This window comes from Sinocyclocheilus grahami, unplaced genomic scaffold (genome assembly GCF_001515645.1).
Source record: "Sinocyclocheilus grahami isolate Dianchi unplaced genomic scaffold, SAMN03320097.WGS_v1.1 scaffold343.1, whole genome shotgun sequence".
Classification (NCBI taxonomy): domain Eukaryota; kingdom Metazoa; phylum Chordata; class Actinopteri; order Cypriniformes; family Cyprinidae; genus Sinocyclocheilus; species Sinocyclocheilus grahami.
In genome coordinates, this window is record NW_015505522.1 from 1,557,393 (window position 1) to 1,577,391 (window position 19,999).

The following is a 19,999-nucleotide window of genomic DNA, read 5'->3' on the forward strand; positions in this document are numbered from 1 at the left end:
GACCTTATTGTAAAATATTACCAAGATTGATTTTAATTTATTTTTTTGTATTTGTGTATTTCATAATTGTTTTCACTTTTAAATGTTACCATTAAAAGGCTTCATAAAGTTCATAATGAATTTGAACTTGGACATTTTTCATAAATTTCAAGTTGTCATTTGCAATTTATATATAATAATTTTATACAAATTACAGTAAATACAGTTTCTGTTGGGCAACATTTTTTTCCTTAAAGTTTTTTTTCCATAATTGTTTTTACATTTTGCCATTAAATGGGCATTATACGATGCATTTATTAACGTTTAAAGCTACATTCAGGTCCACAACACTGCTTTTTGTATTCATTATTATTATTATTATTTTACTGTGTACACAGTACTGTTACAAATGTGACTTTAATGTGATGACTGTAGTAGCATGTCTCTTGTCAAGTGTTTCTGTTCACACACACACACACACACACACACACGCAGGAGTGTGACAGCAGTGCAGCAGACACAGGGATCTTCTCAACAGCGGTGTGAGTGTTATATATATATATATATGCGCTGTGTGACGTCGCAGGCAGTGTGTGTGTGTGTGTATGTGTGTGTGTTTGTGTGTGTGTAAGAGAGAGAGCTGTTGAAATAGGGTGAGCTGGAATAGCGGGTCACTCTCAGTTGAAGGATGGAGTGAGAGCGGGTGTGTTCTTCCCTTCGCCTGGACTGTGAGGGTCTGTGAGTCTCTGGACACCTATAACGCGCATCTCACGCAGCATTTCTGTCTCCGCGCAGGAACACGACAGGTAACGAGCTACAGTCACTTTATTCTGCGCTGCGTCGCGCTGAGCGCCAGCGGCTTTCCGTCTCCATCGCGCTCTGCGTCTGCGTCTGCGCTGGATTCACATGCTTTACGCCGTTTGTTTCTATCGAGTACCTCAACAGGAGTTTTTACTGGACTCTTGGTTTGTGCAGTCAGCGTTTATGTGTCACTGTCTACCTATAGGCAGCACTTCTGGGCGGCTGTGGGCATCGTTCGCCCAAACATGAGGTCTGGTTAGGCAGCTGCACGAGCACTGGGTTCACGGTACAGCCGAGGTGATTAGTGCATCTGACTCTAACTCTCACACAGCGCCTAGATTCAGGCTCAGAACATCAGAGGTACACCAGACATTTGATCGGACCTGCACTTAGACCAGCAAGCTTTATTACAGCTCACGTTTAATCAGAATTTACCTTCATTTATTCTTACAGAGTAAGCTTATTGTTTTATCGCATTATTCATAGCCATAACACATTATAATAGTTTATTATATATAGCCTACATATATTTCTAGCAATATAATAAATCTTTTTTTTTTTTTACATATAGCCTACATGTGCAATCACATCTTATGACTGAAAAGGTGATGCACACTGTAAAACGTTACTGTAACAGAAGAGAACAGTAAAAGTGTACAGTAAAAACGTTTAATTGGTTAAACGGTAACATATTTGATAAATGTAGAATATTGTTGAAGAGTTGTTGTAAGTAAAAGGTATGAATCTCTTTCTAATTCATGGAGAAATTCTGGTCGTTCCCAGAATTCCCTGCATGCAAACCATTACATTTGCACTGTGTTATGTTAGTTTATTACATGTTTATAGCATGCATCGTTATTTGAGCTTGCATGATGGTGTTTTGTGTTTGTGTGGGTGACACTTTCATCTGTCTTTATGTTATTATTAGTCACAGAGGGCTACTGGAGAGGTCACGTTTGGTGAAATTGAAGTCATCGTTTTGCCTTCCGCTGTATTGTGTATCTGTTATTATTAGAGATTTTACCAGCTCAGATAGGTTGGTATATTAACATAATGTCAGACACTAAAATGTGTGTAAAATCATCATTGTATTTTGTATTTTGTAATGTAATGTTCCAGCACCGCTGCCAGTTTTTGCCGTTGTATGTTAAGATACATTTTTTTTACAGCAAGTGTGTATCGGAAGAAAGGCATAAGAGCTAATGAAATGTCTCACGAGTTTATTGTAATATTTATTTTATTGTTATACTAAATGCAATGCTATTTCAGGCTCAGAACATCAGAGGTACACCAGACATTTGATCGGACCTGCACTTAGACCAGCAAGCTTTATTACAGCTCACGTTTAATCAGAATTTACCTTCATTTATTCTTACAGAGTAAGCTTATTGTTTTATCGCATTATTCATAGCCATAACACATTATAATAGTTTATTATATATAGCCTACATATATTTCTAGCAATAAATAAATCTTTTTTTTTTTTTACATATAGCCTACATGTGCAATCACATCTTATGACTGAAAAGGTGATGCACACTGTAAAACGTTACTGTAACAGAAGAGAACAGTAAAAGTGTACAGTAAAAACGTTTAATTGGTTAAACGGTAACATATTTGATAAATGTAGAATATTGTTGAAGAGTTGTTGTAAGTAAAAGGTATGAATCTCTTTCTAATTCATGGAGAAATTCTGGTCGTTCCCAGAATTCCCTGCATGCAAACCATTACATTTGCACTGTGTTATGTTAGTTTATTACATGTTTATAGCATGCATCGTTATTTGAGCTTGCATGATGGTGTTTTGTGTTTGTGTGGGTGACACTTTCATCTGTCTTTATGTTATTATTAGTCACAGAGGGCTACTGGAGAGGTCACGTTTGGTGAAATTGAAGTCATCGTTTTGCCTTCCGCTGTATTGTGTATCTGTTATTATTAGAGATTTTACCAGCTCAGATAGGTTGGTATATTAACATAATGTCAGACACTAAAATGTGTGTAAAATCATCATTGTATTTTGTATTTTGTAATGTAATGTTCCAGCACCGCTGCCAGTTTTTGCCGTTGTATGTTAAGATACATTTTTTTTACAGCAAGTGTGTATCGGAAGAAAGGCATAAGAGCTAATGAAATGTCTCACGAGTTTATTGTAATATTTATTTTATTGTTATACTAAATGCAATGCTATTATTACCCATAGTATGCATTGCTTCTGAAACTGTGTTGTGTTGGGACATTCACTTCAACATCAGAACTCAGACTTTACACTGAACTAACCAAAATGGTCTATGGTACAAAAGTAATATGGTATGATATTACCATGACCATGGCCTGAACATTTTGTACGTACATGAACAAGAGCAAAAATTTGACCTGGGTTGTATTTTCTTTTACTTGGAGGATAAGGGCATCACACAACCTGTCCATGTATGCATCTGTGTAGTTTGCTTGCCTAAATATGTGACCCTGGACCACAAAACCAGTCATAAGGGTCAATTTATTGAAATTGAGATTTATTAAGCTTTCCATTGATGTATGGTTTGTTAGGATCGGACAATATTTGGCAGAGATACAACTATTTGAAAATCTGGAATCGGAGGGTGCAAAAAAATCTAAATATTGAGAAAATCTCCTTTAAAGTTGTCCAAATGAAGTTCTTAGCAATGCATATTACTAATCAAACATTAAGTTTTGATATATTTACGGTAGGAAATGTACAAAATATCTTTATGGAAAATGATCTTTACTTAATATTCTAATGATTTTTGGCATAAAAGAAAAATCAATAATTTTGACCCATACAATGTATTGTTGGCTATTGCTACAAATATACCCCAGCGACTGGTTTTGTGGTCCAGGGTCACATATACTGTAGATCTTGATTGGATGCAAACATTTTTAATTTATTTTTAATTTTATTCCCATCCTTAATTATTGTGATAAGCCTACTGTAGCAATTGTTTGGCATTGTGTTCCCTGCTGTCAAAAACGCCATCAGAACAGACCTGCGACCCGCTGCAGTAGAGCATCCGAGTGGATTGCACACTCATATGAACTGATAATAGAGGCACAGGGATGGTGTGATATTTCTGTCTGATTCAAACGCAATGATGATGCTTCACCGGGAGATCAGATGTGATCTAGTGCATGTAGGTGAATAATATCAAGCAGCAGAATATAGCAGCATTGTGATGTCTTCATGCAGTCATACAGAGTGCCTGATTGTTATTCCCAGTTCATCACTTGTTTCAATCCGTATTGAGAATTGCTCAGCTGCGGTTCAACGTGTAATCTGTAATCCAACGAAGCTCTTGAAAATGTCACACGAGTTATTTTTAACCTCTGTAATGCGATTCACGTTCCTGCTGCAAAATTTGAAGATGTTTGTTTGGATCCGTGGTCTTGTTTACACAAATATTGTGGATTTTTTTTTCTTTTTTTCATTTGGTTCGTTCACAATATGTGCTTACCTTTTCTGCAAAGCCTCTCTAAACTCAACCTGTAGATGAACCGTAACAGCTAACGAGTCTTTCTTATAGCTTTGTGATTGACTCTAGGTGAAAAGATTTTTATCATTTCCAAATTTCATTACAGTTTACATCAGTAAAGCATTTAAACATTTCTCTTGTTTGGTAATAGACATCAATTTGTCTTGGTAATATTCATACCGAGCAGCTTTAGCTTGTGAAATCATCTTTTGTCATTGCTGTTGTCAGTTTACATGAGATGTTTGTTTATGTAAAGCCAGATATAATTAGCATAACATAGAATTATTTTATGTCATTACCCAATTTTAGCTGAAATGTGAGTATAATATTGTAAGCTGGTACTAGTTATCCATGCATGAACAAATGATAACGAAAAATCTAAAATGGCACAGATTAACCAATCGACAGATTAACTGATGTGATTTCATTAGTATTCCTATGTAAAGAAAACTAAAGGTTTATGCATCAGTTCATAGAATATTGAATTTCTTGGTGGATGTTAGATTTATTCACATTGATTAAATAGATTTACTGTTCAGATTTTAGCGCGAAGCTTTTGTGATGAAACACACTTACACTTACACACACACACACTACGCGAAAACCTACGTGAAATGTCTACAGAACAGCCAGAAGTTTGAACGTGTTTGCTGATGAATCGGAAAAGTGCTTCAGTGTGTGGTGTGACTAACACGTCTTCTTAAGATGAGAAAGGGAATCTTTAAAGTGATTGTCAGCTGTAGTATTCAATGTTTCGTCACACATCTAAGGTAGTACTTGAATGCAAATGATTGGTAACCTTAGTATTAACTAGCATGCATAATACCAGCATATTGGCTGTTAATTATGAAGCACATATTAATGTCTTATTCTGCATGAGCATATTTTAGATCCCTTAATCCACCCCATACCTAAACTAACAACTACCTTACTAACTATTAAGAAGCTGCAAATTAGGAGTTTATTGAGGCAAAATTCATAGTTAATAATGAGAATTGGACCTGAACTGTGACCAAACTGGGTATTATAGATATTGTGCATCTCATCAGATATTGTGAATGCAGTTAGTTTGGTGCACACGTTCAGGCACTTTCCTGATGCTCTTCTCCATAACGCTTCCTATGTATCCATCACTGATATGGCCAAAAATGAATATAACAAAATTATAAAAAAAAATTAAAAAACAGGAGGTGCATCTTAAATGTGGAGCATGTCATGGGCAGGACCATTGCTTGTGGATTAGATAGATTAATTAATTAGATTAGATTAGATTAAATGAAGACAATTTCAACAGTCGTTTCTTATGTTGGCTGAGCTTACCACGTTTCATAGTTAATAATGAGAATTGGACCTGAACTGTGACCAAACTGGGTATTATAGATATTGTGTATCTCATCAGATATTGTGAATGCAGTTAGTTTGGTGCACACGTTCAGGCACTTTCCTGATGCTCTTCTCCATAACGCTTCCTATGTATCCATCACTGATATGGCCAAAAATGAATATAACAAAATTATAAAAAAAAATTAAAAAACAGGAGGTGCATCTTAAATGTGGAGCATGTCATGGGCAGGACCATTGCTTGTGGATTAGATAGATTAATTAATTAGATTAGATTAGATTAAATGAAGACAATTTCAACAGTCGTTTCTTATGTTGGCTGAGCTTACCACGTCACAACTAGCTGTCAGAAACACATCTGACCATACTGCACATTTCATACAGCGTCTTTGTATGTGTCACCATTATTTTGCTCAAAAAATACAATCACAGTTGTTAATCATGATTACTCATTTAATTTTTTTGTCAACCTTTCATCATAATTATTGCACTTTCACATAAGCACAAATCAAGAGAACGTCAACTTGCACGGTTCCCTTTCGCAGCACACCGTGCGAACGACCGAGTGAAGGAAAACAGACTTTCTGTATTGCACTTTCATTTGAGCTGAATATCTCAATAGAGATCGCTAAATTCCATCTTACATGTTTGCTGTTGGTTTCAGCTCATCGGCATTTTTCTGTAATGTAGTGAGAGCGTGTGCACATGGTTGCCAGATTGGGAAGATAAAGGAAAACACTGGGCAGAAAATGTATCGATTAATGAAAAAAGCTTGTTTCAGGATAAATAACCAGCAGGCAAATATTGCAGATGATTAAGCTTAATAAATCTAGAGAAGCAGAACTCGTGATTGCGACTGCAGCTCTGTCTGAACTGAACCAACACTGAATTGATTGATCTGAATAATGACACTATTTTTAGTCTTTTAGAACTGCTTTACAGCAGAATATGAATCTCTCCATAGTTGTTTTTTCCATAATTCTTCTATTTTCTTGTGTATCACTGTGAAGCTGCTTTTACACAATCTGGATTGCATAAGCGCTATGAAAATAAAGGTGACTTGACTTGACTAGACTATAAATCATCTCAATACAGCATTAGTAAAGCAATGGCTTGAACTTGAATCACAGGCCAAAACTAAATCTTGGTAACACATATCTATTATTTAGTAATTATTATTACACTAACTTTTTCAGAGCAAAATTTTCAGAGCAGACAGCAACTCTAAATATATTTTCTGTATTTCTAATATTTATTGGTTACACAACTTCTACATAAACTCACAACTGTTAAAAACTGTTTTATGGACCTTTTGCCTACTGAAGGTTTTGCAAGAAAAGTGCACAATCCAAGTTGTGAACATAACCCATGCTTTATAACTCATATAATTTAATGGTCTGCCAATGTCAGGTGCTCTAAAATATGCTTTTTAATACGTTTGCAGCATGTTTTCCTCAGTGCATATATAACAGCGCAGTTTTAAGTTTGTATCTTTGTCTGTTAAAAATGTCCAGCAGTATTTCCATTATGCATACATCTTTTGGCCATCTGAACCACAAAACTAAAAGTTACTTGCGGAGGAACATTGTTTTGGTCATGACGTGAGTTGTGCGGATGAATCTGATGGTTACAGATGATCGTTTTATCAGTGCACATGTCAATAACAACATCAAAACTCTCCTAATAATGAAAGACGGATATCTAAAAAATATGTGAAGCAGGGCTGTACTTTAACTTTTTTTGCACATAGCACTGGTGCAACAGAGGTTGAACGTTCTGTAGCACAGGCCAAACAGTTGTAGCACAAATATAAAACATCTGTTATTATGTCTGAAAACTAACACAAGTAATGGAGTTCATCACTTAAACAGGCACTGATGTTCCATACAGAGCACAAAAAATACAAACCATCACGAAAATTGCTTTTCGACAAAGTTTCTTCTTTATTTGCTAAAAATGGAAGAGTGCGGACGCATAACACCTCCTATACCTCAACAAAATATAAAATAAAAAAGAATGGCATACATTTAGGTCAAAGTGGGTGAAGATAAAAATCCTTGTTATTGTTTTATCTTTGTTAGCCTATTAAAAAAATCTGACCGTTTGGTTACCCATATTCTTCAAAATATCTTCTTTTGTGCTCAGCACAAGAAAGAAATGAAATGAAGAAATAAATTGTTTGCAACAACATGTGAATGAGCAAATAATGACAGATATTACATTTTTAGGTGAACTATTCCTTTAATGACAAGCGGCAGCATGTTTAGTTCCGTCGCTTTAAGAGCTGCACATATCCGTTTCTCTCGCAACTGTTTACTTTCATTTTAGACATAACCAACTATGTTTACAGTCCATGTAAACCTTGTGTGTTTTTGACAGGATTAGACACATAATCATTAAGACGCGAATCAGGCGCTGTTTTAGTGTGCAGTGTGCGCTCGCTTCATGTGTACACACTCAGAAAAAGCACACATAAGAACAGAACGTGAATGAAATGTTTCATCAGCAAGGCTTTAAAGCACATGCAAATAACATACTTTTGTGATGGTCTCATCTACTTTTGTGACACTCATCTACATTTTGGATGGTTTGAGGGTGAGGAGATTTTCAGCACCTGTTTGCTTCATCATGTACACGTTCTTCTCTTGACAGGCTGATGCTGATGGGCTTCTTGGGCGTTTGGGCTTTGTCCATCCTGCTCGGATCTTCCCTATGGCTGGCTTATGGAGTCCGAGCCAGTGCTGGATCTGGAGCTACAGTAAAGGAGCTTCAGGAGGGACTTCAGGTAGTAGTGCGTTTCATTTTCTTTTGTTGTTCATGTTCTGGCACTCAGAGCTAAAATGTTTGAGTTTCAGAGTAGGTTTAGACTTAACCAAGCTAACCAAATTTAAGCCGGTTTAGATCAGCTTCAGCAGAATCACAGCTAAAAGTGTATATGAGAAAACAATTTTAAATAATTTATTACCTTTGTATAATTTATTAATTTACATAAAATGTATTAAATTCATTTAATAATTCATATACAATATACCCTTTTTATTGCAACATTGATGTAAATATCTTGTAATTGAAACAGTAGTGTGGGAAATAAAATGAAAAATATGTGTAGTAGAGAACATAGGCCTCAATTAGGGTTGGGCGATATGGCCAAAAAATTATATCTCTTGTGTTTTTTGGCTGAATTGCAGTATACATGTTGATATACATTTAATGTTTTGATAGTGTATGACAAGCCTCCTCCATATTATTGTAAAGGACTTATTTAAATAATATTTTTAATGTTGCCATGAACATATAGCCATTGTTGCTGATATGGCCTTAAAACATGCACAAATAATTATGCAAGGATTGTGCAAGGCCAGTGTTTCTAAGAATTTGTGTAGTTTAAATTACAATAGAGTTATATGTGGGGTTTTTTCACCAGGCTAATCGTCAAAATTCTAATAATAAGTCCTCAAAGATGTCCACCCCATCAGACAAAGTCCTGAGGAAATTTGAAAACAAAATAAACCTTGGTAAGCTTATTATTAATGAATCAAAACTTATATTGAGAAAATGCGCTAAAAGCTTTACTTTTTCTGGTTTAAAAGTTGTGCTTTTTCTGATTTAAGTATCTATGTTTCACAGATAGACTGAGCTATGCTGATTCTGTGATCAATAAAGTCACTGTGATGCAAAAGCAGAGGGAAGCAGACACGTATGTAATCTTATTTTAGTATTATTTATATACTATAATAGTATTTGATAGTAGTTTGAATTAGATTTTTGATCAAAATCAAAATTTTGTGGCTGGGGATCTCTGGTTGAGCGCTACACTATCACTACACTCAATGACACTAAATGACCTTCTACATATACAGACAGCCAGCTTTGTGAGAAAGACTTATTTAAAACATGCCTGTATAGAACATACTGAGAGTATGAAAATAAACAGAGATCTGTAAGTGCAGCTGTTTGTTCAGTGGAGCGTTTGCTGTAAAAAGCCATTAGCCTGAATCCAGCACCATGGATGCTCTCAGCCTTCTAGTGTTAACACACTAACCCCACAAACTAACCCCACTTTTATTAAGGTTATTAAAGTATTAAATATGAATGGATATATATAGTGCCTGCATCCAGTGGCCATACTTGTAGCCACTTCATAAGTTTGTAACCTTGTATACTGTACATGTTGCAGTGATGTTTACAGCAGCGCTTCTCAATTGCTTTTGCGTCAGAACCCATGCTTTACATCAAGCAGCGAGTGCAACACAACACTGAGCCAGGACTCCTTATTGCACAAAGGAAACTGAATAAACACAGCCGTATGTCAGATTATTAACACAATATAGGTTTTGGCTGAACAGGAACTGACAAATTTCTAAATGTTGTAAAAACAGCAGCAGAAGTTAATATCGTAGTCTGTGCTACTATGATTATATTAGATTATTTTAACATTAAGCATTGTTTTCTGTCTGTGAACTCATGAGAACACACCTGAGAAATAGTGTTGAAACCATCTTTTTCTGCTCAGAGGTGTAAAACAAAAATAGTTAAACAGTTTGCTGTATAGTTTTCAAAGGACAGTTAACTACTTAATTTAAAGGGATAGTTCAGCAAAAAAAAATTAAAAATGCTGTTAATTTACTCATCCAAGATGGTGACTTTCTCTCTTCAGTAGAACAGTAAAGATGATTTTTAGCAGAAACCATGCTCCTTGGTGAGTCATATAATGCAAGTATAATGCAAAAATGCATATCAGGGAACACTAAATTAATACCTTGATGATATATCGAGGCCTTAAGTAATGAAACAATCAGTCTGTGCAAGAAACTGAACATTATTTAAAAAAAGATTTAACCTGTAATAATGCATTACCTGTAATCCATAACTACAGGCAAATTGGTAAAGCTGATTATTTTCTGTGAACTGGCTCTTTTGGATGGTTTGTTTCAATGAACTGGTTCAAATAACTGACACAAAGTATAGACATTTATTAAAGCACCCCATAATGATGCCAAACATGGATGTTTTACATGTCTAAAGCATATAAAGTGAATAAACTAGTCTTCATCAGCTCACATTTTTAAAAATACTGTAAACATTGAGAAACCATAAACCGTTCATTTCACCCCTTCATTCAAGTGCTGGCTTCACTCATGCTCATATCAGCGGCTCATCGGTCTTCGGTCCGAGTCAAACTGTTTCCTGACTGAACAAGCACCTTTTAAATAACCTTTTAAGAGTTCCCACTCTTTTGTTTTGATTCAGTAATAATTGATTCAGTAGTATTGTGAACTGGTTCAACATGCACATCACACAAATCACGCATCTCTGTGACTTGCAAAAACAATACTGTTTTTGTTTTTTTATTGCAAATTAAGTTACAGCTTGCACATTGTTAAGGCAGTTACGCTAGTATCATAGACAATAAATATCGCACATCCCTAGATGCAAGTAAATGTGGCACAACCCTTTTTATACATCTTGTCCTCCATGCACAGCTTAATGTGCAAACTGAACAGCTGTGGCTTCTCTTTCAAACGGCTTGATTTTTCTGATGAGATCTGCAGAAAGCACATCAGACGAGCATGAAGCAATTCCCACAGTGTTATCAGAAATACAGGTGCAAAAAGAGAGCTGCCCCTGAGAGCAAAGATCCCTCTAAAATGGTAATGGTCCCGGCTTACTTCCACTGGGACATTAATGAGGATCGAACTGGAGAAGAGGATCTACATTCCTCTACAGCTGAAGATCAGCCTCAGGGAAACTGAAGTGGCCAGCATCTGTAGAGATGCATGAGTGATGGTGATATGACAGAGAATGCAGGTCTCTGAGCCTGGAGGAGATAAGGGCTCTGATCTCTGATCAAGATGGTCAGCATGGAGGACACTGCGCTCACACTTAATACCCTGCATAGGCTCCAATACTGAGCTTTTTTGCCAGTTTGGATATGCTTGGATATGTTTGTTTATTGCTTGCTGTAATGCGCATGTCTGATTATTTGATATATGCACATTACATCCCTTACCAAAAATAAGTATACTTTAAGTTTATTTTATTAAGTATACTTAAGTAAAGTACAAGTATATTTTATTCAAGTATACTTTATGTAGTAAGTATACAAATATCAGTGTACTAGTAGTATACTTGTAAGTGTACTATTTCAGTACTCATTGGGACTTTCTTGTTAGTATATAAAAGTACTACTTTAAGTATAACAGTAGTAAACTTTGAGTACACAACTAGTTTACCTCTATGTTTTTAGCTTGTACTTAAAGGTATACTGATAGTTTACTAATTAGATACTTGTAGCATTTTTAGTACACTTTGAAGTATAGTCTCAGTAAACTAATAGTTTAGTAGTTTTACACTGCAAGTATACTCGTAAGTTCTTTAAGTGAACTTTACATCATACTTTAAGTATACTACTATGTGCCTATTTAAGAATGTGTATATATTTTGTTATATGAATATCTGAACATACAAAACATCAAAAGAAAGAACAGGGTATCTGCTTGTAAACAAAAACATTTTATTCTAACTTCATGCATTCTTTTTTTATAAACATGTAAATGTGGGTAAGTTTCATAAATAAAAAAAGAATAAATAAATAAATATATAAACAACAAAAAGCTGAAAAAAGACTATGAATTGGATTCAGAATGATGATCCAAAAGCTTGACAATCATTATTACCTCTTCATGGGTCAACATTTTCACAACGTTACACAATTTTGATGCTGTTTTATGTCTGATGATCATGTTAGATTATGTGTGAAAGCATCTGTTGTTTTTCGGTTGCTTCTTCGCTGTTTCTGTGTTTTGGAAATTCTGTACAGAAGATGTGTAATAGCGCCCCCTAATGTATAACAATGAAAACATTCTCGGAGAACAAGTAGGCTATAGCTCAAATAAATGTAGACGTCAAGTGTACTTAAATGTCATTTTAAGTATATTTCTGAGAAGTACATAAAAAGTAGACTGAAAGTATACTTTCCTATTTTTTAGTTTAAAAGAAGTATACTAATAACACACTTGAATAAGCTTCCTTTTCGTAAGGGATGTGCATGTCTGATTATTTGACATTATCAGACATGTACATGTAAAGTGGTCTGTGCTGTATATTTTAACTTCAAATTTTCTGGTGTACTACATGTAAACCTGTAGGCTTTACTACTAACCAGTGAAATAGTTAGCTTTGTTTTGGAGTCAGATAGGGCTGTTCTCATATTTATAGATTATATCTTAATATTTTCCCCTTTTCTTTTGCAGCAATATGGAGGAGCTGAAAATAAAGTCAAGCAAAGTAAGTCCAAACTTGCATATTTATAATGATGTTCTTGTGCATTCTGGTTCAAGCATGTTATGGGAACGGTTGCTTTAGCCTCAAGTTGACATTTGTTTTAAAACCTTTTGTTTCACATATAAAAACAATGGCTGACTGCTATTTAAATTGAGTTTGTGCATCAGCCTGGGGTGCTTCCATCATCTTCTTTAAGTTCGTCTTAAAATCAGTGGCCCAACGGTGCGTGCATGAGATGGCTAATGGAAAACCAAAGGATACTTTAGGCATCTCAGGGATTTAAAGTAGTAAACTTTGAGTACACAGCTAGTTTACCTCTATGTTTTTAGCTTGTACTTAAAGGTATACTGATAGTTTACTAATTAGATACTTGTAGCATTTTTAGTACACTTTGAAGTATAGTCTCAGTAAACTAATAGTTTAGTAGTTTTACACTGCAAGTATACTCGTAAGTTCTTTAAGTGAACTTTACATCATACTTTAAGTATACTACTATGTGCCTATTTAAGAATGTGTATATATTTTGTTATATGAATATCTGAACATACAAAACATCAAAAGAAAGAACAGGGTATCTGCTTGTAAACAAAAACATTTTATTCTAACTTCATGCATTCTTTTTTTATAAACATGTAAATGTGGGTAAGTTTCATAAATAAAAAAAGAATAAATAAATAAATATATAAACAACAAAAAGCTGAAAAAAGACTATGAATTGGATTCAGAATGATGATCCAAAAGCTTGACAATCATTATTACCTCTTCATGGGTCAACATTTTCACAACGTTACACAATTTTGATGCTGTTTTATGTCTGATGATCATGTTAGATTATGTGTGAAAGCATCTGTTGTTTTTCGGTTGCTTCTTCGCTGTTTCTGTGTTTTGGAAATTCTGTACAGAAGATGTGTACTAGCACCCCCTACCGTATAGCAATGAAAACACGGATTCTAGGAGCACAAGCATAGCTCAAATATATTTAGACTTTTTCTAAGTATAAGTCAAGTATACTTAAATGTCATTTTAAGTATATTTCTGAGAAGTACATAAAAAGTAGACTGAAAGTATACTTTCCTATTTTTTAGTTTAAAAGAAGTATACTAATAACACACTTGAATAAGCTTCCTTTTCGTAAGGGATGTGCATGTCTGATTATTTGACATTATCAGACATGTACATGTAAAGTGGTCTGTGCTGTATATTTTAACTTCAAATTTTCTGGTGTACTACATGTAAACCTGTAGGCTTTACTACTAACCAGTGAAATAGTTAGCTTTGTTTTGGAGTCAGATAGGGCTGTTCTCATATTTATAGATTATATCTTAATATTTTCCCCTTTTCTTTTGCAGCAATATGGAGGAGCTGAAAATAAAGTCAAGCAAAGTAAGTCCAAACTTGCATATTTATAATGATGTTCTTGTGCATTCTGGTTCAAGCATGTTATGGGAACGGTTGCTTTAGCCTCAAGTTGACATTTGTTTTAAAACCTTTTGTTTCACATATAAAAACAATGGCTGACTGCTATTTAAATTGAGTTTGTGCATCAGCCTGGGGTGCTTCCATCATCTTCTTTAAGTTCGTCTTAAAATCAGTGGCCCAACGGTGCGTGCATGAGATGGCTAATGGAAAACCAAAGGATACTTTAGGCATCTCAGGGATTTAATTTGGGATCGTGGGTTGATACACTAGGGAATTCTGGCTGAATGTAGGTATTATATTGGCTGTTGTGTGTCTCAAACAGGCCAGCGCCGCTCCACACGTCGCTGATTTCACGGTAATGATTTCTGTATTGATTGCAGCGTGTGCTTTGACCTTGCCAAATCAAAAATAACCTTTGCACATCTTTATGGCCATTGTATAGGAATGAACTGATTGTCTGAGAGCTGTTGTAGCTAGCAAACTAACACATTCAAATACAAGGGTGTTATTAAATAGTATTAGTGAAATAATTTTCTTTTAGTTAGATTATGTGTGAAAGCATCTGTTGTTTTTCGGTTGCTTCTTCGCTGTTTCTGTGTTTTGGAAATTCTGTACAGAAGATGTGTAATAGCGCCCCCTAATGTATAACAATGAAAACATTCTCGGAGAACAAGTAGGCTATAGCTCAAATAAATGTAGACGTCAAGTGTACTTAAATGTCATTTTAAGTATATTTCTGAGAAGTACATAAAAAGTAGACTGAAAGTATACTTTCCTATTTTTTAGTTTAAAAGAAGTATACTAATAACACACTTGAATAAGCTTCCTTTTCGTAAGGGATGTGCATGTCTGATTATTTGACATTATCAGACATGTACATGTAAAGTGGTCTGTGCTGTATATTTTAACTTCAAATTTTCTGGTGTGCTACATGTAAACCTGTAGGCTTTACTACTAACCAGTGAAATAGTTAGCTTTGTTTTGGAGTCAGATAGGGCTGTTCTCATATTTATAGATTATATCTTAATATTTTCCCCTTTTCTTTTGCAGCAATATGGAGGAGCTGAAAATAAAGTCAAGCAAAGTAAGTCCAAACTTGCATATTTATAATGATGTTCTTGTGCATTCTGGTTCAAGCATGTTATGGGAACGGTTGCTTTAGCCTCAAGTTGACATTTGTTTTAAAACCTTTTGTTTCACATATAAAAACAATGGCTGACTGCTATTTAAATTGAGTTTGTGCATCAGCCTGGGGTGCTTCCATCATCTTCTTTAAGTTCGTCTTAAAATCAGTGGCCCAACGGTGCGTGCATGAGATGGCTAATGGAAAACCAAAGGATACTTTAGGCATCTCAGGGATTTAATTTGGGATCGTGGGTTGATACACTAGGGAATTCTGGCTGAATGTAGGTATTATATTGGCTGTTGTGTGTCTCAAACAGGCTAGCGCCGCTCCACACGTCGCTGATTTCACGGTAATGATTTCTGTATTGATTGCAGCGCGTGCTTTGACCTTGCCAAATCAAAAATAACCTTTGCACATCTTTATGGCCATTGTATAGGAATGAACTGATTGTCTGAGAGCTGTTGTAGCTAGCAAACTAACACATTCAAATACAAGGGTGTTATTAAATAGTATTAGTGAAATAATTTTCTTTTAAACTGAAAAAGAAAAAGTGCCTAATAATTCTGCACACCTAAATATAAGGAGTTTTTCACTTCCAGCCTTCATGGACAATTATATATCACTTATAAATGATTAAATACAAAACTAATAGTAGTTATTACGATTGATGTGGTTTGGAATTGGTAAAATGTGCTTGGAAAAAAATATGATCAGAATATCAACGTGCCTAATTATTATGCACGCACTGTATAAACTTAAAGTAAAATACATTTAAATGTATGTAAAAGAAAACGTGTCTGAAAACATTATATTCAGTTCACACTTGAACGTTCTTTTTTTTTTGCAAAAAGTACTCTTTTTTTAAAAAAAGTGTACTTCTTTTTCACATGATGATGGTCTCTTTATGCAGGCATTTATCACACCTGTAATAAATAAATCAGTAAATGAGTAAATAATGCCAGAATTCTTGTTTAAGAGTAATTTATCCCTTCAATGTATAGTTTGTAGAAACAGCAATGTTAAAGGAGGAACTGCTTTTGATGTTTTAGCATGTTGATTCGGATTTGAACTACGTTTGCAAAGGAACTCTTACTTCCACGGATTTACACCTGGCTGAGCGTAGCAGATCAAAAGCTTAACAAAAATCAGTTGGAGAAAAAGTTTCCCATCATTTGTGGTGCAGACAGACAGGCAGACAACTTCTCCAGTGTGTCAGAAATATGCAAATGATGTATTGATTTCCCCTCAGGGACTAATTATTCACTGGCTTCGGACTAAACTTAACAAAACACGCAGTGGCATGTTTGATTTTTCTTTCCGCGGCTGGCATCACGTTACCTTCTCATGCACGCGTATCTGCGTATCGCTGTGCGTTATCTCACTTTCCCTGCCTTCCAGAGAGGCCTCTTTGTTGTCATGTCTGTGCGTCTCGCTTCCAAAGGCTGGCATTAATCAGACTGCCCCAGTTTCTGAACACTACGCGTCTACCCAACCACCTAGCCACTTGAGCGGATGACCAAACGATAACAGGGCAGGCTGTCAGCCTTTTGGCTTCCACACAGTCATAAATAAATAACGTGCCACAGGCAGGACGCCGAAAAGGTCACTAAAGAAAGACAGGAGAAAGCATGCGCTTTTGTGGCGGACACAATGCACAATCAAATCTCCCACATTCAGCGGCTGAACCATCAGGATTCATTTGGCCTCGAGTGCTTGAAATCACAACGAGAGGTTTGTTATTGCCGTGAATTAAATGATATCATGAGGCAAAGCCCATTAAGGCTGCTTTGATTCAACACTAATTGGAAGGGAATTCGATAAGGCGCAGCACCTCGCGTATGTGTCTGGGTCGCGGCAGAGCGTAATGGATAGAGAGTTCAGGAAAACGGAGGCATGGTCTTGTTAGTCTTAGATCCCAGGCCTGAACTAATAAACCAATCGGTCGCATCCCCATTACAACATAATGCACGTGACGAAACGGCTCTGTAATGTAATAAAGTACTAACTACAACAGCGGCCCTCTATACTCGCATCAAATAATGACGTAAATGGAGAGCAGATGACAACTGACTACAGCGCCACCCCTCTTAACAACAAGTTCACAACCTCCATACCAGTGTTATTTTACTATCATTGATATTCTATTATATAGGGATGCACTGATTAGTATTGACTAGTTAAAGCAATTATCAGCACTATCGGATATTGTCTGATTATTTAAAACCAGGGTTGATTGTAAAATGTGTCAGACTGCAACATGTGTGTGAAGAAAATGTCTCTGACTGTCTCTCACTGTTGAAGTTAACGCGATAATAACGCATTACTGCAGGCTAACTGAAGAAAAAACATGCAGTGGCATCTCAGGGATTTAATTTGGGATCGTGGGTTGATACACTAGGGAATTCTGGCTGAATGTAGGTATTATATTGGCTGTTGTGTGTCTCAAACAGGCTAGCGCCGCTCCACACGTCGCTGATTTCACGGGAATGATTTCTTTATTGATTGCAGCGCGTGCTTTGACCTTGCCAAATCAAAAATAACCTTTGCACATCTTTATGGCCATTGTATAGGAATGAACTGATTGTCTGAGAGCTGTTGTAGCTAGCAAACTAACACATTCAAATACAAGGGTGTTATTAAATAGTATTAGTGAAATAATTTTCTTTTAAACTGAAAAAGAAAGAAAAAGAAATAATTCTGCACACCTAAATATAAGGAGTTTTTCACTTCCAGCCTTCATGGACAATTATATATCACTTATAAATGATTAAATACAAAACTAATAGTAGTTATTACGATTGATGTGGTTTGGAATTGGTAAAATGTGCTTGGAAAAAAATATGATCAGAATATCAACGTGCCTAATTATTATGCACGCACTGTATAAACTTAAAGTAAAATACATTTAAATGTATGTAAAAGAAAACGTGTCTGAAAACATTATATTCAGTTCACACTTGAACGTTCTTTTTTTTTTGCAAAAAGTACTCTTTTTTTAAAAAAAGTGTACTTCTTTTTCACATGATGATGGTCTCTTTATGCAGGCATTTATCACACCTGTAATAAATAAATCAGTAAATGAGTAAATAATGCCAGAATTCTTGTTTAAGAGTAATTTATCCCTTCAATGTATAGTTTGTAGAAACAGCAATGTTAAAGGAGGAACTGCTTTTGATGTTTTAGCATGTTGATTCGGATTTGAACTACGTTTGCAAAGGAACTCTTACTTCCACGGATTTACACCTGGCTGAGCGTAGCAGATCAAAAGCTTAACAAAAATCAGTTGGAGAAAAAGTTTCCCATCATTTGTGGTGCAGACAGACAGGCAGACAACTTCTCCAGTGTGTCAGAAATATGCAAATGATGTATTGATTTCCCCTCAGGGACTAATTATTCACTGGCTTCGGACTAAACTTAACAAAACACGCAGTGGCATGTTTGATTTTTCTTTCCGCGGCTGGCATCACGTTACCTTCTCATGCACGCGTATCTGCGTATCGCTGTGCGTTATCTCACTTTCCCTGCCTTCCAGAGAGGCCTCTTTGTTGTCATGTCTGTGCGTCTCGCTTCCAAAGGCTGGCATTAATCAGACTGCCCCAGTTTCTGAACACTACGCGTCTACCCAACCACCTAGCCACTTGAGCGGATGACCAAACGATAACAGGGCAGTCTGACAGCCTTTTGGCTTCCACACAAATCATAAATAAATAACGTGCCGCAGGCAGCACGCCGAAAAGGTCACTCAAGAAGAAAGACAGGAGAAAGCTTGCACTTTTGTGGCAGACACAATGCACAATCAAATCTCCCGCATTCAGCGGCTGAACAGTCAGGATTCATTTGGCCTTGAAATCACAACGAGAGGTTTGTTATTGTCGCGAATTAAACGATATCATGAAGCAAAGCCCATTAGGGAGCCCTCTGCTTCGTTTCTACACTAATTGGAAGGGAATTCGATAAGGCGCAGCACCTCGCGTATGTGTCTGGGTCGCGGCAGAGCGTAATGGATAGAGAGTTCAGGAAAACGGAGGCATGGTCTGGTTAGTCTTAGATCCCAGGCCTGAACTAATAAACCAATCGGTCGCATCCCCATTACAACATAATGCACGTGACGAAACGGCTCTGTAATGTAATAAAGTACTAACTACAACAGCGGCCCTCTATACTCGCATCAAATAATGACGTAAATGGAGAGCAGATGACAACTGACTACAGCGCCACCCCTCTTAACAACAAGTTCACAACCTCCATACCAGTGTTATTTTACTATCATTGATATTCTATTATATAGGGATGCACTGATTAGTATTGACTAGTTAAAGCAATTATCAGCACTATCGGATATTGTCTGATTATTTAAAACCAGGGTTGATTGTAAAATGTGTCAGACTGCAACATGTGTGTGAAGAAAATGTCTCTGACTGTCTCTCACTGTTGAAGTTAACGCGATAATAACGCATTACTGCAGGCTAACTGAAGAAAAAACATGCAGTTAACGCAGGTTCCCTTTGATTCTATGAATCACCCATAGTTCCAGACAGGGTTGCCAGATCCGTGATTTTTC

The 19,999-nt window shown here is 36.1% G+C and overlaps 1 protein-coding gene across 1 annotated transcript in view; it reads left to right on the forward strand.

Moving 5' to 3' along the window:
• Window positions 1–622: 622 nt before the first annotated feature.
• Window positions 623–19,999, forward strand: part of fstl4 (follistatin-like 4) — a 198,975-nt gene continuing 179,598 nt past the window's right edge. Inside the window, exons 1-3 of the mRNA XM_016295974.1 lie at window positions 623–785; window positions 8,262–8,394; window positions 12,863–12,896. Of these exons, the coding sequence (XP_016151460.1) occupies window positions 8,266–8,394; window positions 12,863–12,896 (163 nt within the window). The 5' untranslated portion in view covers window positions 623–785; window positions 8,262–8,265. The remainder of the gene's footprint in view (window positions 786–8,261; window positions 8,395–12,862; window positions 12,897–19,999) is intronic.